Source organism: Patiria miniata, unplaced genomic scaffold (genome assembly GCF_015706575.1).
Source record: "Patiria miniata isolate m_02_andy unplaced genomic scaffold, ASM1570657v1 HiC_scaffold_1, whole genome shotgun sequence".
NCBI lineage: Eukaryota > Metazoa > Echinodermata > Asteroidea > Valvatida > Asterinidae > Patiria > Patiria miniata.
This window is the reverse complement of record NW_024037047.1, coordinates 22,017,428-22,033,035: the sequence shown is the minus strand read 5'-3', so window position 1 is coordinate 22,033,035 and position 15,608 is coordinate 22,017,428. Positions and strand designations below refer to the sequence as shown.

Below are 15,608 nucleotides of genomic sequence, written 5' to 3'. Positions count from 1 at the left end.
ATGGGTCTGACTGTCAAAGGTCATCATGGGGTCACTAAGGTCAAAAACCTGAAATTACATGGCACAATCACGTCACTCAGGCATGAACACGAATTTGTTGGCCCGCAGCTTCCGAGATTGTTCCGAGCTTGTTTTAACATCAGCCCCTCACCAATGTATTTTACAAGCACTGTTGTCCGAGGCTTAATTGCAAGAGGAAATTTACAAGCTTACTCGGATGGGATGTGAACCCACAACATCCTCTTAATAGTGTCAAATGTCTGCACTAGTAAGCAGGAGGTCGTGGGTTAGGGTCCCACATGAGTAAGTTTGTGAATTTTTTCTAGCAAGCGTTCAGACAACACTGAGTATACAGTGCTTATATACGTGTACGTTGGTGAAGGGCTAAAAGCCAATGTACCGGTACATGCATGTACATGTACACAGTATGCAGAAAGCATCAGTGTCCAAATATATTGCCCAAAACCCACTTTGTCAGCGATAGCACCGGTGCCGAGACATTATCGATCGTTATCCCAGACAGATAAAATGCTTCACAGACAAGTCTTCCAGCATGTCAACTTCGCGGCAAAAATCACGACCATCCTTGCCAAAACCCCAACAATAACCCTAGAATACGATCCAGCGTTGCTGTGGGAATGAATCCCCCAACCAACCCGGGCACTTAAACGGCAGAGCTCTTCGTTCATCTGATACTCTGGAAGACGAGGCGAGTCTGTGAGCGCATGAATGAGCCAAGGATACCCACATCACAATGCTCCCAGCCACACTAAGTCCTCTCTTATTGCTTACCAAATACGAGTTGGGCAGTGAGTCTAAAAAGACCATTGATTTCAGCTGCAGGGTTTCGTTTTAGTTTTTGCTTTTGTGCTGTCTTACATGTACATCCAAACCAATAATGCCTGCAAGTACATGTTCGGTTTGATGGGGTTGGATGATGTGGTTTTCAGTCTCTGCCATTTCTATGATTGGCAAGATAGGTCTTGTACCGTCGAAAGAGGAATGCACTTCAACTCGAAATATCACAAAAACACACGGACAAAAGAAAAATCCAGACTTGGCGATGAAATATCAAGTTCACAGGATTCCAATTTTTGTCCTTTTCCATCGGATTTAGGTCCGGGATTTCAGTTAATAAAAAAGGCATCATTTCCTGCTTTCCAGGAGGAAAAAAAAAGTGCGGATTCCACCCGGAATTTCAAAAGGCCGGCCCGTAGCAGGAAATGGATGAACAAAAAAGACCAACGGCTGAAACGTTATCCGCCGCGCTCGGGTTACAGCGACTCTGTAACGGATCTTTTAATTGGATGAAGTCCTGGACTAGTCTTGCGCATGATTGGCCCGGGTCCGGGGTTTATTCCCCCTGCGTCCAATGGGAGAAACTGATACACTGGCGGCTCTGGGGTTTATTCTAGGTTGGATTATTGCTGCATTGTATCGACTGATTGATTTTCATGTGCGCTTTTTGCAATCACATCTGTGTCTTTCATTGAGTGTACAACACATATAAATTTATCCATACCGTACCGGTACATTACAATGTACATGTACAGTATTGGCAGATGTACAGTATACTCTATGAATTTGGCCTGAATTTTAAGGCACACATACTTACAGAATGAATGTACGTACATGTACATGTTCATACATGTACATGTCTGTTGATGGTGTAAATCATGTGTTTTTTTTGTTCCTCTTCCGTTTTCCTTTGTTTATACTTAACTTTTTCGCAACAGCTCTCATTGGTTTTGTACACGTTTTCAAACCAAGGAGTCCTCGATTCGATTTCTGTGCTCGATTCCTCGATGATGTTGCACATGTGTGTCCTCGATTTACACCATAAACACGCACACGTACGCACATACATGTACATGTCAACCCTGACAGTGGCATGCTTTTGCTAGTTAGGCCAAAAATAAAATAAGTCGGTCTCTGGTCAGCGCGCGCGTCGATTTTAATCATGCGCGTCAATCCTTTTATTTTCCAAAATGTTCCGCGGTAGCTCCAACAGCGCCCTCTATTACCGCACCTCCTCAATTTTTTTTACCAAAGAACACCAAGGAATGGGAAATTGCACCAGGGCAAATGATTGCGAGCACCAAAGCAAATTATGAAGGACACCAATGTACATGAGGACACCAAAAAAGCAAAATAGTACCCCACCTTGTCTGTACAATCCAAGCTTGAAGAAAAAAAAAAAAAGCAAAAAAAAAAAAAAAGTCGCGTCGCCGCGTCAATTCCGGAACTTTGGTCTGACCAGAGACCGAATATTTTTTTTTTGGCCTTACATGCACTTTCATAAAAAAAAAAACCACATTATTTTTCTTAGCTACGGTGATTTCATGGCATATCTTGTTTTTGTCTCACTGTCTGTAATGTGTTTGTTGAGGTTGAATAAATTAATAATAATAATGCAAGCCAAAACAACAGTGCATTGAAGCCATTCGCACTTGATGAATTACAAACATTCTGCTTCTTGAAAATCGACCAACACATTGTATACAATACAAGCGCTGGGAGAATAGCACTCAAAGACAAAATGATTACTTAAATGTCAGATGGATGATAAATGAAATCCATTAAAAAGCCCCGTTGAAGATGAAAATACTGCTCATAAAATATTCTCATTTTCTGTATTTTCTGTATTTTTTTTTTTTTTCCAGTTAAGTTTTTGTTGTTGTCAGTGAAGACAAGCACATCGTGTCATCAATCAATCATGTGAAAACGCCGCAATAAGCACTCTCCTGATGAGCCGTTCCTTGAGGCTGAGGGAAAAAGAGAGGGCCTGTTGTGCTGGGAAGAATGACCACTCGACTGTTGACCAGCACTTTCATTGTAGGTTGTGTGTCCCCCCCGGTTCCTGATGACCGTCACAGTACTCGGTTTATGGCTAAGTCATCATCATCATCGTTTGCATTTAACGTCCATTTTTCCCACGCTGTGGGGTGAGACGTTGTCTTTCCTTAATGGCCCTGTTCCACGCAGTCCGATTTCTGACATCCACATTGGCAAGGTTTGAGAGTCTGAGGTCTTCTGCCAGTGTCTCATCCCAGGTCTTCCGTGGCCTGCCTCTTAGTCCAGGGGCTACTAGACGCTGTTTGTTTGATACTCGATACCGACCAACCATATTGCCCACGAGCAACTTCTCGTATGGGTTGTGTAATGCGCGCGCACCTGTTTGGCCTAATACATACGCGGGGCGCATTCAAAACATTTTATAGTAATTGTGAACCAAACTCTTAAATTTCTTCCAGTAGCACACAAGATGCTGCAAGACTTTTGTGCAACTTCACTGGTCAGCTCTTTTGTTGCGTGTAGTATGCGTGAGACTGAGAATGGACCGTATTTGCCTGCAGAAGTAGCGCATGCGCACTAGTTTCCCCCATTTTTCGGGGGGAAATTTACGCAATTGGCCTAAACGTTGTTTCTCACGGGTTCGTGGGCGATATGGTTGGTCATGATAACGCCCTCTCGTGGCGGCGGGTTATCGCGGCGGTTATCGAGTATCAAACAAACAACGTCTAGCCCCTAGACTACATGTACCTGCCTCTTGGTCTCACACCAACTATTTCAAACTTCCATGCCTTCTTGAACCAATGACTTTCCTCCCTTCTTGCTACAATGTACCTGTCCATACCATCTCAGTCTGCCTTGCCAGTTCTCGTCTGTTATCTTCATCAGACCCACAGACTGCAGGAGGTCTTCACTCCTCTTTTCTCATGCAGGGCGGTCTTACACATCCATCTTACCATCCTCATCTCTGTCCGCTCCAACTGCTGTGCACTTTCAGACTTTTGTGACCACGTCTCGCCATGATTTAAAAACCCCATTCACGATTGGAGTGTTCCAATTCATCCACCAATGAGGACACAGGCTTCGAATTGGACAATGATTTTTAAACTCAGCTCCTGATTGGACCATTTTCAAGGTATGCACCTGTTACCTTATCAAAAATCCTAACACGCTTTTGATTGGACAGTGAATTTACAACTCACCTCTTGATTGGAGCGTTCCAAGTCATCCTCCAATGAGGAGACCCGTTCCAGGGCCAGGCGTAGCCGCTCCCGGACCTTCTCATCCAGCGCCTTGTGATGCTCAAACAGTGACTTGAGTGCCTTGAGGACCTCTACTTCTGAGGACACGCCGGCCGGCGACGAGGCTTGCCGCTTGACCACCGTCATTCTTAAGGAGCGCTCGTGCCGCGAGACCAAGCATTCAAGATGTTCCAGGAGTAACTGTCAAATGGAACAAAATATCCATGCCTCATGTGTATACACTGCAATAGTTATAAGTAAATATGAACAAAACATTATGGCTTCCGACTAGCAACATTGAACAAAGACATTGGCAAATTGGGGAACCGCCAACATATTGTACGGCTGGATAGCTCAGTTGGTAGTGCACTGGCATGGTTCTCCCAAAGTGTACATGTTCCCATCCGGTTCAAGTCAAGTTTTTGTTCAACTAATAATTAAAGAAAGAAAAAGCTAAGCTAAGGCCAAAAAAAAAATAAGTCGGTCTCTGGTCAGCGCGCGCATCGATTTTAATCATGCGCGTCAATCCTTTTTTTTTTCCAAAATGTTCCACGGTAGCTCCAACAGCGCCCTCTATTGCTGCACCTCCTCAGTTTTTTCTACCAAAGATCACCAAGGAATGGAAATTGCACCAAGGCAAATGATTGAGAGCACCAAGGCAAATTATGGAGGACACCAATGTACATGAGAACACCAAAAAAGCAAAATAGTACCCCACCTTATCTGTACAATCCAAGCTTGAAGAAAAGGGAAAAAAGCCAAAAAAAACACCAAAAAAACGCGTTTGCCTAACATTGTAATTCCTCCTGCTTACATGTAGCAGGAAAAATGACTACTTTTGGATAATTGACATTTTCTCAGCAACCCAAAGTGCTATTTCCACGATTTTTTTCAGTACTTGGAAGAAAAAGCTCTCAGCTTTAATCTGATACCCAAAACATAAAAATCCAATGATCCCCTCCCCCCTTTTCTTTAAAGGCAAACGTTGTAGGGTTGCATTTTTGTGGGTCACCATGTACACAAACAAGATATCTGTTTAGGCAACCCGCATGGCCAGCTTTTTGCTAATTAAAAAAAAAATTGCTTACCCGTGTGTTATTCCTCTCTGCTTTCAGTTCGGCTATTTCCTCCTCTCGTTCTAGAAGTTGTTCCCGGGATTGGTTCAGTTCCTTAGTTAGAGTCGCAAATTCCTGAGCAAATAGAAAACAGAAAAGGAAAAAACTAAGGTTACAAAACTGCAAGAGCTTGCATTCATTACAGAATAAAAGATTACGTGAAATCTGCCGGCAGGTGTTTTCACTGCCGTCTTCTATCTACATGCAGAACTTAGGATTTGAAATACAACTACAGTATTTATGTACAGCACAGTGTATGTATGTATATGTGTATAAATATGTATACATATGTGTATAAATATGTATACGTACATTGTACGGTACCTGTAAGGCATATAGACTTACATGTTTACGCGTTTTTGCCTTGCAAAATACAGTTGATTCACATCAATCTGTAAATTGTAACTATCCAAAATACAACAGGGAATGTTTGAATTTCTTTTCACCAACCAAATAGGAAAACTGACTGTTTTTGTCCAGTTGAAAAATATTGACATGGGATAAGTTATGTACCGGGGTACATACATGTACATACATGTACATGTATACAATAAACATGTGTGTACATTTTGTACATGTGTACTGTACACATGTTCATGTCCATGTCTATTCAGCGACTTGAAAATAAGACAATTGATGTACAATGTACAATGTAAGAACAAAAAATACCGGTACATGTAATGTCAGTAGTAAGAACATGTTTTTGTAAAAACAGATGTCAAATAAAGATTTCTAATTGACTCCAGATGTCAATTAAAGATTTCTATCACATGCACAAACAAAGTTGCATGATTTTATCAGCCATCTTGATTTTCTACAATTTTTCGCTGTACATTGTACATTCGTCTCAAGCCATTCCATCATTATAATCAGTGTCAAGATAATAAAACACAGCATCAAAAAGAATGCGCCATAACTCATTTCTCAACCTGCAATAAAAAAAAAGTACCATCCCAGTCATATTTCCCAAGACGAGCCCGACGAGTCAAGAATGCTGAGCCCCCCACATTTTAAAATTCACAGCCCGAGTCTGTCACACGTCGTCCAGCAACGCAAATAAACACAGACCCATGGGTTCCCATCGCTGAACAGTTAATTCACAATTTATGATTAAGACTGTCAAATCTTCTTCACACAGCTCCGACTCATTTAATTTTTTTTTTCTCCCCGGCACATCCCCCCCTCTCCCCCCCCCCCCCTTGGAACACCTTCACTTTGATTACTGGCTTGCCTTTCAGCGATCTGCATGTTGATGGTAACCGATACATCGTAGTGTGAAAATATTTTCCCGAGATTGATCGAGATTTGACTCCTGAATACTTGGCCAACCCCAGGGACAGCCAGGACTCCAGATACATGTATGAGTTCAGGCCTTTGGAAATGCTGATCTCAAACAGTTCAGCCGAGTTCGGGATTTGCTTTTGTAAACCCATCTTTTCAAAACTCATACAATTACATAAGTCAGGTTAATTTTCTCCACCCCTTCTCGTCGATGAAAAAGGGACATGACGCCTACCGGTATTAGGCCATCAGCCTCGGTCCACAATGTTGGCCACCGGTATCAAATGAGGGGAATAATCGTCATAGTGATTTTTGGCAAGGTATACACCTTCGGAGTCGGAAATCTATGTGATAGCATTGCAGCGGTGGCAGCTTTTTGGGTGTTATCACCCTATTTTTCAAAATGTCCATCAAAATGCTTGTTACCACTCTAGGGGCGGTATACCTTGCGCATGCGCACTATAATCATTTATGCCCTGATTTGATACTGACTAAATCCCCAGGCTGATGGCATATGTCTTTAAAATAAACTAGAGCCCCATTGCCCAAAATGGTACAATTTCTCGCCTGATCATGACAAAGTATCTCTCTCAGTTCAGCTTTGGGTCTTTGAGATTTATGGAATGTTTTCGCAAATTTGTTACATGAAAGGACAGCCCATGAATGATCTATTTTGTAGATGGGGTTGTGATGGTGATTGTTGGTGACGCACATACATGTACAATATGCACATGTACAGTGTAACACGTTCAACTGCAAACTACATTGTACTTGAGCAGGTGTCAGCCTTTTTTTGTGAAATGGCTAAACATTTAAATGTTTAAACTGTTCTCGAAATACATAGCGTTTACAAAATTCAACGCAAAGTCACATCCCTACTTCAAGAAAATGTGAAGATATGATAAAACTAACGCGTACTTCAAATACTCAAAACAAATTACATTGTAGATACTGTATGACTTGGAAATCCTACTAATTTTCTGAGATAACTGCAGGGGCCAATTTCATAGAGCTGCTTAAGCACAAAATTTGCTTAACACAAAAACGTCTTGCTTAATAAAATCAGGTTACCGGCCAAAACTCCATGCGATTGTTATGCTAAGTAAACAACAGCTAAATACCAGTCACAAGCAATGTACATGACATGGAGTTTTGGCCGGTAACCTAATTTTACTAAGCAATGTTTTTTTGTGCTTAAGCAAATTTTCTGCTTAAGCAGCTCTATGACATTGGGCCCAGGTGTACACAGGTATGCACTGTATCTTTAAAGACGAATGAGTCAGCCTCATAAAAATCACATTTAGATACAGCTAACTACTTCATTTTCCTGGCAAAGTCCTACAACGCAAACAAAATACGACAATCGGGTCATAGAGTATGCACAGCACACCCTTCAGTCCCACTTGCTATGCATGATGGTTGCACCTGACCACCAGGTTCCGTTTCCCATGACAATTTGATTCATTTCCAATTTGGGATTTACTGCCGTTCCGAAGTGGCGGGCGAGAAACCGTGCGACCGAAATGATCACAGCCTATAATCTCCCCCTCGATTGAGCTTTAGACGGCGATAAAGAGCTCAAGGGGGAAAAAAGCTCGGCGAGGTCGGGCCAAACACCGGGAGATCATAACGCAGTTGTTGTGTCCGGTGTGACATCGCGGCCAATGCCCCTTATGGCGAGGGGGCGATCTGTGAGCGAGTCCCCGGGGGATATGAGGCAGGGAGAAAAAAAAGTGAAATACATTTCGTACCCGATACCTTCATGAATTGAAGTCTGTTAAAACGAGGGCCTGGAATTGAAACGTGGCAAAATATGGGGAAAACAAGATAAGAATTAAGCTGATGAAAGTTACTGACAGTGCCAGGTAAGATGGCCACATTTCTACAAAGCATGTGAATAAAATGACAAATACTGGCTAATTCTCATACATGTAATGCATTACTGTACATACGTGGCTTTATCAAAATTGTGGAACAGTCATTTTGAAAAACTCTGTGACTTTTTTTTTTCACAAAATCTTTGACATACCGGTACATACCGTACACGTTGTACATGTATGTACTTCCATGACTTTCCCTGACAGGATTTATCCATTTTTTGTCAAAGAACGTACAATGTACAATGTACATAGGAAACAGTAGAGAACTACATGTACCGGTTGTACCGGTTTGTACCGGTTTGTACCGGTACATACATGTACACGTACATGTATATGAGCTTTGGCAAACCCTTTGGGAAAAATCTGAGACAATTCCAAGACAGGGATGGTTTCAATGGTTTTGTTTACGTATGGACACAGGCTATCAATATACATGTAAACTTGACCAGACTTACAACTTTGCATGTTTACAGGAATCCAAGTCATAAACAAGGTTTACATGCAGCGCATGTTTCTGAAAGTTTTGCTCTTGAGGGAGTTTCCAGAAAAAAAGAAAATGTGACTTGACATCCCATAGCAGGGATTGGATTGAAAATGTGAGCGATCTCTTGAGGGTGATGATATCGATGATAACAAAAATATAAATGTCAATGGGACGCGAGGAGGAACGGAGGGGAAACTGATACATATCAAGAATAAGTGAAGCTGAGAGTTTTTTTTTTTTAGTATAGACACTGAAAAAGTTAAAAAATGAAACATGGGCGATAAGAATTGAAATTTGTTGAAGTGCACCATGCGCGAATGAGTCCCTGTAGAATGGATGCAGAATTGGTTGAAAGAAGAAGTTTTTGGCGCGTGTTTTTTAATCGCATAATTGGAATGCATTACCTGTGAGTGTTTGGAGCCTTATCGCTATCTATGTCCGCCATCAATGCCTAGCTCCTAATGGTTAGAAAGCTGTGCGTGAACGTACGAATGGAAATTGATCCAAGTGGGATTTGAACTGCTTCATGTACTTCTAATCTCGGTGTTCTACCAACAGTGGTTTGACCCTCCTTTTGTTTGATCAGTCACTATAATAATGTAGAATCAATTGAATAAAATAGTTTGCACTCTGGGACCGGCGTCACTAGGCTTGTCTTCACAAAGACAACTTTTCTTGCAAACATATTTCTGTTAATAAAAATTTAGCAAAGGTCCTAGCCCTCCACACACCACAGAAAATGAAAAAAGTTTCAATAGAAAATCAATTTCATGGATACTTTTTCCTTCTAACTTCAACATGAAATCTTATTCGGTGTCTTCATTTATCTACGGTACTAGCAGTCTGCATGTCACCGGTCTGAAACGCAGGGCATTGGGTTGCAATTTCTATTGATTTTTGATGCGAGAATGACCCACAATTCACGCTCTAAATTACACATTTTGTTCTCCAAACTCAGCTTCTATGTCTGTGGGTGGGTGTATTGTTTCCAAACGGCTGCATTACATGTGCAATTATTTGAGAAAAACAGACATTTAAAGGTAAGAATTTTCACAATTTTATCTTGAATTTTTCTGATTTCTTCAGCCCTGGGGACTTTTTCTTAAAAACAAAGTCAATTTGATGAAAACCCATCAATAGTTATCTGAGAGTGTTAATATGTCCGCAAGAAATTCATGAATAACAAATAAGGAGAAAAATAAAAAAACATGAGTAAAAATCATGAATAACATGGGAGCAAAACCATCCAAATATGACCGCAAATTTTGATTGGAAATTAAACTGCTCGCCCCGGCTCTGCCAAGTCAAATATTTGCGTTGGAAAACATCTCCAAAATTTCAAAATCACCATGCATGTTAGAGCTAGGTAAACATGTATGCGAGCAATATAAAAACCTGATCAGAAACTCTGATGGGGTCGGGGCAATCTCCTAATATTGAAGTCTTTGGGGGGGGGGGGGGAGGGGGAGGTGTGGAGGTCGACCTAATCCAAGTGTCTCAGAGAGCACGCTTCTCATTTTATTCCATCAAATATGGGACGTTTCAATAGCAGGATGTTGTATAGAGGCGTGGGTATTTGTGTTTTCTTTTGTGGCTGCTCGAACAAGGCCTTTTTGCCAAGGGTGATTGGGAGCGGACACATTGTGAGGCCAGCGAGCACGATACGGTTAATAACCAGATTGCGCCTTCAGCCTTAAATTGCGACTGGAAAATGGCCGACTTCACAATATTCCTGTCACTCCAGTAGTTTTTTCTTTGTTTTTCCCCCGTTCATTAAAATTGTTTTGGCATTATGTGTACATAAGTATATTTGAGTGCGTTTGTTTAAGGTGGAAATCGAGGACACTCACGTGCAACATCATCGATGAATCGAGGACAGAAACCGAATCGAGGATTCTTTGGTTGGAAAATGTACACAAAACCAATGAGAGCTGTTGCGAAATAAGTTAAGTACAAACAAAGGAAAAGGGAAGAGGAACAACAGAAAATCCTTGATTTACACCATAAACAAAGGTGTATGCTAACATGTGTGTTTCTGCCTTCAATTTCCAGAAAAGGTATTGTGAAGTTCCCCTATAATTCATTCACATTTATGTTATCCTGACAAAACAAATTTTAAGCATGTAAAAATGTAAAAATTATTGCGTCTGCTTGTCTATTTTCTCCACTCCAGGGTCTTGCCCCTTCCTCTTTTCCGTCTATACAGTTTATACTCCCCCCCCCCCTCCCCCCCGGCTATATTCTCTGATTTCCAAAGAACGAAAACTCATCCTCACCGAATGAAACTCTAGAGAGGCATTGTGTTTAGAGTGACATTTATTAAATCAAAAATATAAAGTTTCCACTCAGGTAATGTCTTTTTTTCCCCTAAACTCTTTCAATCGGATGGAGTAATTTTTCACTCTATAAAGCGTCTGGTCCTTACTTTTTGCTGGGTGATAAGAGTGAAATGTCCCTCATCAGAAATAAGAGAGCACGGGTAGCTGATAAGGGATACCTTACTTTGAATGGAACATGTTTTTCGCTGCCTTGTACTACACCTTGCATGCTTTCTATAGCTACCACTTAATGTCAGTGGTTTTCTATTATGCATCTGCAATAGGGGTCCGTATAATACCAACTATCTATATCTCGGCACAGCCCTGCGGCCAACACTGACCGAATACAGATGAAATGTGCCGATAAACGGCCACCGACAAATGGCAAAAAGGGGGGGGGGGGGAAGTATGGCTCCAATCACTGCAAAAACCTCTCTCTCTATTCTTCACCATTGTGCATGCGTACCCCCCCCCCCCCTCCCACTACAGTTTTCCAGCGCATTAAACCCGCTCAGCGCAAATTGCCGTGCTCAGCCGTGTCGTGGATGGGCACTGCGATGTGGCATATCCCCTCATCCGAGAAACAGGATTTGGGCAAGAAGTGAAAAATTATGCCCGCCTTTAGGAAACGGGTGACCTTTAAAGGGGCATGTCCATGTGCACCCTCCAACATGTTACGGCGTCCACTTAACATTAGTTACGGTGTCTACTTATTACTTAGTAAAAAACCTACTTCTCCTCAAGATTTTTTCCGCAATTTGATTTTAATAAGAATGGATACCTTAACAAGACTACAAGCCCGTAATTGCCTTTTTGATACTTGCAGAAGAATGCACAAGTGGAAAGTGGAAACTATGTTACATGTTAACTGTCTGCCTTACAGTGATAAATCTTTTGCTTATTATCTTTTTAATGTTGTTTTCTACAACAAAGGGATGTTTCTCCAAACAATTTCATAGAAAACTAACAGCATGCAGCTTTCATCTTGCTTCAGATCTCTGATGTCTCACTTTTGGTTGCCAGCATTGTCACATTTATCAAAGCCTGTTGAAGGGGTTTAATACATAAATACATGATAGGGTGACCATTAACACTGCTACAGCTTTTGTAGTAAGCTCTTTTAAAGAGTGATGCCTTTGTTTGACTGGAAAACATGAGTGAACCTTTTGTACCTTCCTTCCTTCCTTCCTTACAAGTGCAGACTTCATGGCTGAAGATAATCGCACTGCCAGAAACAACGGGGCGAACCCCTTCTCTTAGCGATAAGTGTACTGGGTTCTTTAACGTGCATTAGACATTATACAACACACGGGACCTACGGCTTTACGTCCCATCCGAAGGACGAAGCAATAATGGTTAAGTGCCTTGCTTAAGGGCACAAGTGTCCGCGCCCGGGCTCGAACCCACGTCACTGTTGCCTCTGAAACACCAGAACATGAGTCCGGTGTTCTTAACCACTAGGCCATGACACTCCTACACTTCATTGTTACTGAGCTAAATCCATCATTGACAGGCACTCACCAGCGCTGACCCACCACATCTATCAATGTCAGTCAAGGCATGGTATCCTCAGTTAACATACCTACCACAGCCTGTCAATTGTACCAACATGAAGCCAGTTTGCAAAACTGTTAAAACCCATCACCTGATTGATTTTGATGTATAGGGTAACTCTCTCCAGATTGTAACTGAGAGAGGGAGGGTTTAGCCACAATTCTTTAAAAAATTCTGAAGCATTTGCCGTTTTTCTCAAAAGTGGGAGGGAAAGAATAATGGGAGCCCAGCCCCCCCCCCCCCCCCCGAAAAGTCTGTGCCTCAACACCACGTACATGTACGCACCAGGTGTCAGCACTTTCTATCGACCACTCTTTTTTTTAAGCCCCTCTGAATGTAAGTGTCCGCAGACTATTAGGAGCACCCATCACGCTCTCCGCACCAAATCAACAACGGCAGACCGACACGACTAGCTCGTTTGACTCTGATCACACAATCGTTTAACCAACAACTAAGAACCCCTCGGAGGGGAGAACCCATTGATTCTCCTGCCCTCCCTCAGAGTCACGGTGCATCTGTCTCCCTCAATCCTGTCAGCTATCGGTCACTCTCGATAGAATGAAAAAAAAAGGACAACTACAAACCACAGGGCAAGAAATTGATGTCAGTTGCCGGAGATCAGTTATATGCAACCCGTAACATCAAACGTGCACAGACTTTCAAAAAGATTAATTCCCCTACACTTTTTGTGTATGTACCGGTATATTGGAGCAAAATTCAAAAATGCCTTTATTATTGATTTTTTATTATATTTTGTAATTACTGTTTACGAAATATTGCTTAGCTCATGTGAATTGTAAGCAGAACTAAGAACAACTGCCTGCATACATTTTCATAATGTACCAAACTGTGAATGGCATATGATTGTAATTCTTCTAACTCAATTAAAAAATGATGTACATGTACATGAAAGTACATGTACATGAAAGTAAATGTACATGTACATGTACATGTACATCTACATGATATGCCGGTACACTGTACATGCTGTAGAGTAATTGATGCAATACATGTACATGTACATGTACGGTAAATGTCCATGTACAGGACAAGTACATTGTACATGTACAAGACTTTCCCTTTTCCTCCAATACACGTTTTTACATTAATAATAATAACAGGTTCTTAGCGCTTTACATTATTCTTACCCCTGATCATTGGGCCAATTAAACATTCCAGATACAATCTCAGCTCCCTGGGGAGTATACAGCTCGATGCAGCCGTTTCGGCGCAAGGCAGCTACAATAAACCACAATAACCATCTCTGCCCTCCCAGGTACCCATTTACCCCTGGGTGGGGAGAAGCAATGAGTGACAAAGTGCCTTGCCCAAGGGCACACGCACCACAACCCCAGGCTGGACTCGAACCCACAACCTGCAGAATTACCCGCAGACCATGAATTCAATGCCCCAGACCACGAGGCTTCGGCACTCCACTACAGCCTGTCTAAAAAAAAATGGTATAATCAGAAAAAAAATTGGTTAAATATGAAATTTCAAAATAAGTCATTCTTACTTGGCATAATATTAAAGAACAAAGACTGGGCTTTCCAATAGTGTTTGTTTGATCTTATTTGCTTTTGTCAATTCAGAGATATAATCAATTTAGTGCGATACACCAAAATCGATTTTGTGCCACTTTTATGCATGGGCAGAGTTGTTTCGAGTACTGTGCCATGCTGTCTTGAAGCTCACAAAAGATTGCAACTTGGCAAAAGAAACAACCTCGATTTTTGTGTTCCGCAGTAAACTGGAGTTACATGTACAATGTACATGTATCTCTGGATTGACAAAAGCAAATGAGATGAAACAAAAAGTATTGGAAAGCCTGGTCTTTTTTCTTGAATGTGATGCTCAAAACGACTTACTTATGTTGAGATTTAATATTGAAAAAAAAAAAACGTTTTCGATTGTACCATTTTTTTTGGAGACAGGCTGTACATTAACTTTTTGCTGGTTGCAGAGGGCCTGTCAGCTTTGTACCTGTAATCTTACTGACTGACTGACTGACTGATTAACTGAATGACTGACTGTCACTTGTGACGTTATGAGCCGGGCAGTGTATCCTAATGGGCTAAATCCAGCCCATCATGTAGACCAGATGCATGAAAAGACTACCAGTGAATAATAATAATAATTTGGGAGGCTAATCATCCTTACTGGCAGCTGGGATGCTGAAGTGCGAAGGACGCGGCTACAACGTGGTCGGGCTGCTGGGACGTAAAGGCGCCTATGGCTGCCGGCCACATCGACCCATATATGACCACAGAGCACAGCCTGAGATCAAAAGTGTTTGATTTTTCCGGAGGGAGGAAAACCGGAGGGCCCGGAGAAAAACCCTCGTGGCGCAACCAACGCACAACTCTACTCACATGTGATCCGCGGCCAGGCCAAGATCTGCGGCCAGGATTCAAACCGTGGTCACCTTGGTGAGAGGCGAGCGCTTTACGCACAAGCCACTCATGCCAGCCATAGTCACTCAGAAACAAACTGAATAGAGTTTTGCACTCTGGGACCGGCACTACCAGGCTTACCTAGCCCTGTTTTATATATGTACGGCCGTTGGATAAAGCATCCAACATTGTCCAAAGTGTCCTATTGAGTGTTCAAGACTTACTTACAGTGGTGATGTACAAAATGTATGTAGGGCAGCTATTCATGTTATTAGGGACCTATTAATTATTGTGAGCATGAAATGAATAATTCACAAAGCCCGCTAAGAGCCATGCCCTGAACTCACTCTAAGCCTGTGTGAATCATTAATGAACTTCTAATTCACTAAGGCACTCAGCGGGGCTTTGGAAAGTGCATTCAACGTCACCACTCACGCTCAGACAAAAATCAAAAAGCGGACAATGGTTACGCCACTTAAACGGGTAAGGCTTGCTTCCCATTCCATTTCAGGACAAGGTCAGCTATTCTTTTCATCTGTTCGTTTTCTG

General features: G+C 41.9%; 2 protein-coding genes across 3 annotated transcripts in view; both read right to left on the bottom strand.

The window, feature by feature from the left end:
* LOC119725563 (liprin-alpha-1-like) overlaps positions 1 to 5,252 on the bottom strand; it is a 51,400-nt gene extending 46,148 nt beyond the window's left edge. For both annotated transcript variants that reach the window (XM_038197024.1, XM_038197032.1), the window contains exons 1-2: positions 5,123 to 5,252; positions 3,996 to 4,235 (exon numbers count right to left, since the gene is read on the bottom strand). In XM_038197024.1, the coding sequence (XP_038052952.1) occupies positions 3,996 to 4,181 (186 nt within the window). In that variant the 5' untranslated portion in view covers positions 4,182 to 4,235; positions 5,123 to 5,252. The remainder of the gene's footprint in view (positions 1 to 3,995; positions 4,236 to 5,122) is intronic.
* Positions 4,184 to 15,608, bottom strand: part of LOC119731762 (liprin-alpha-2-like) — a 101,257-nt gene continuing 89,832 nt past the window's right edge. Inside the window, exons 4-5 of the mRNA XM_038205019.1 lie at positions 5,123 to 5,224; positions 4,184 to 4,276 (exon numbers count right to left, since the gene is read on the bottom strand). Coding sequence (XP_038060947.1) covers positions 4,184 to 4,276; positions 5,123 to 5,224 — 195 coding nt within the window. The remainder of the gene's footprint in view (positions 4,277 to 5,122; positions 5,225 to 15,608) is intronic.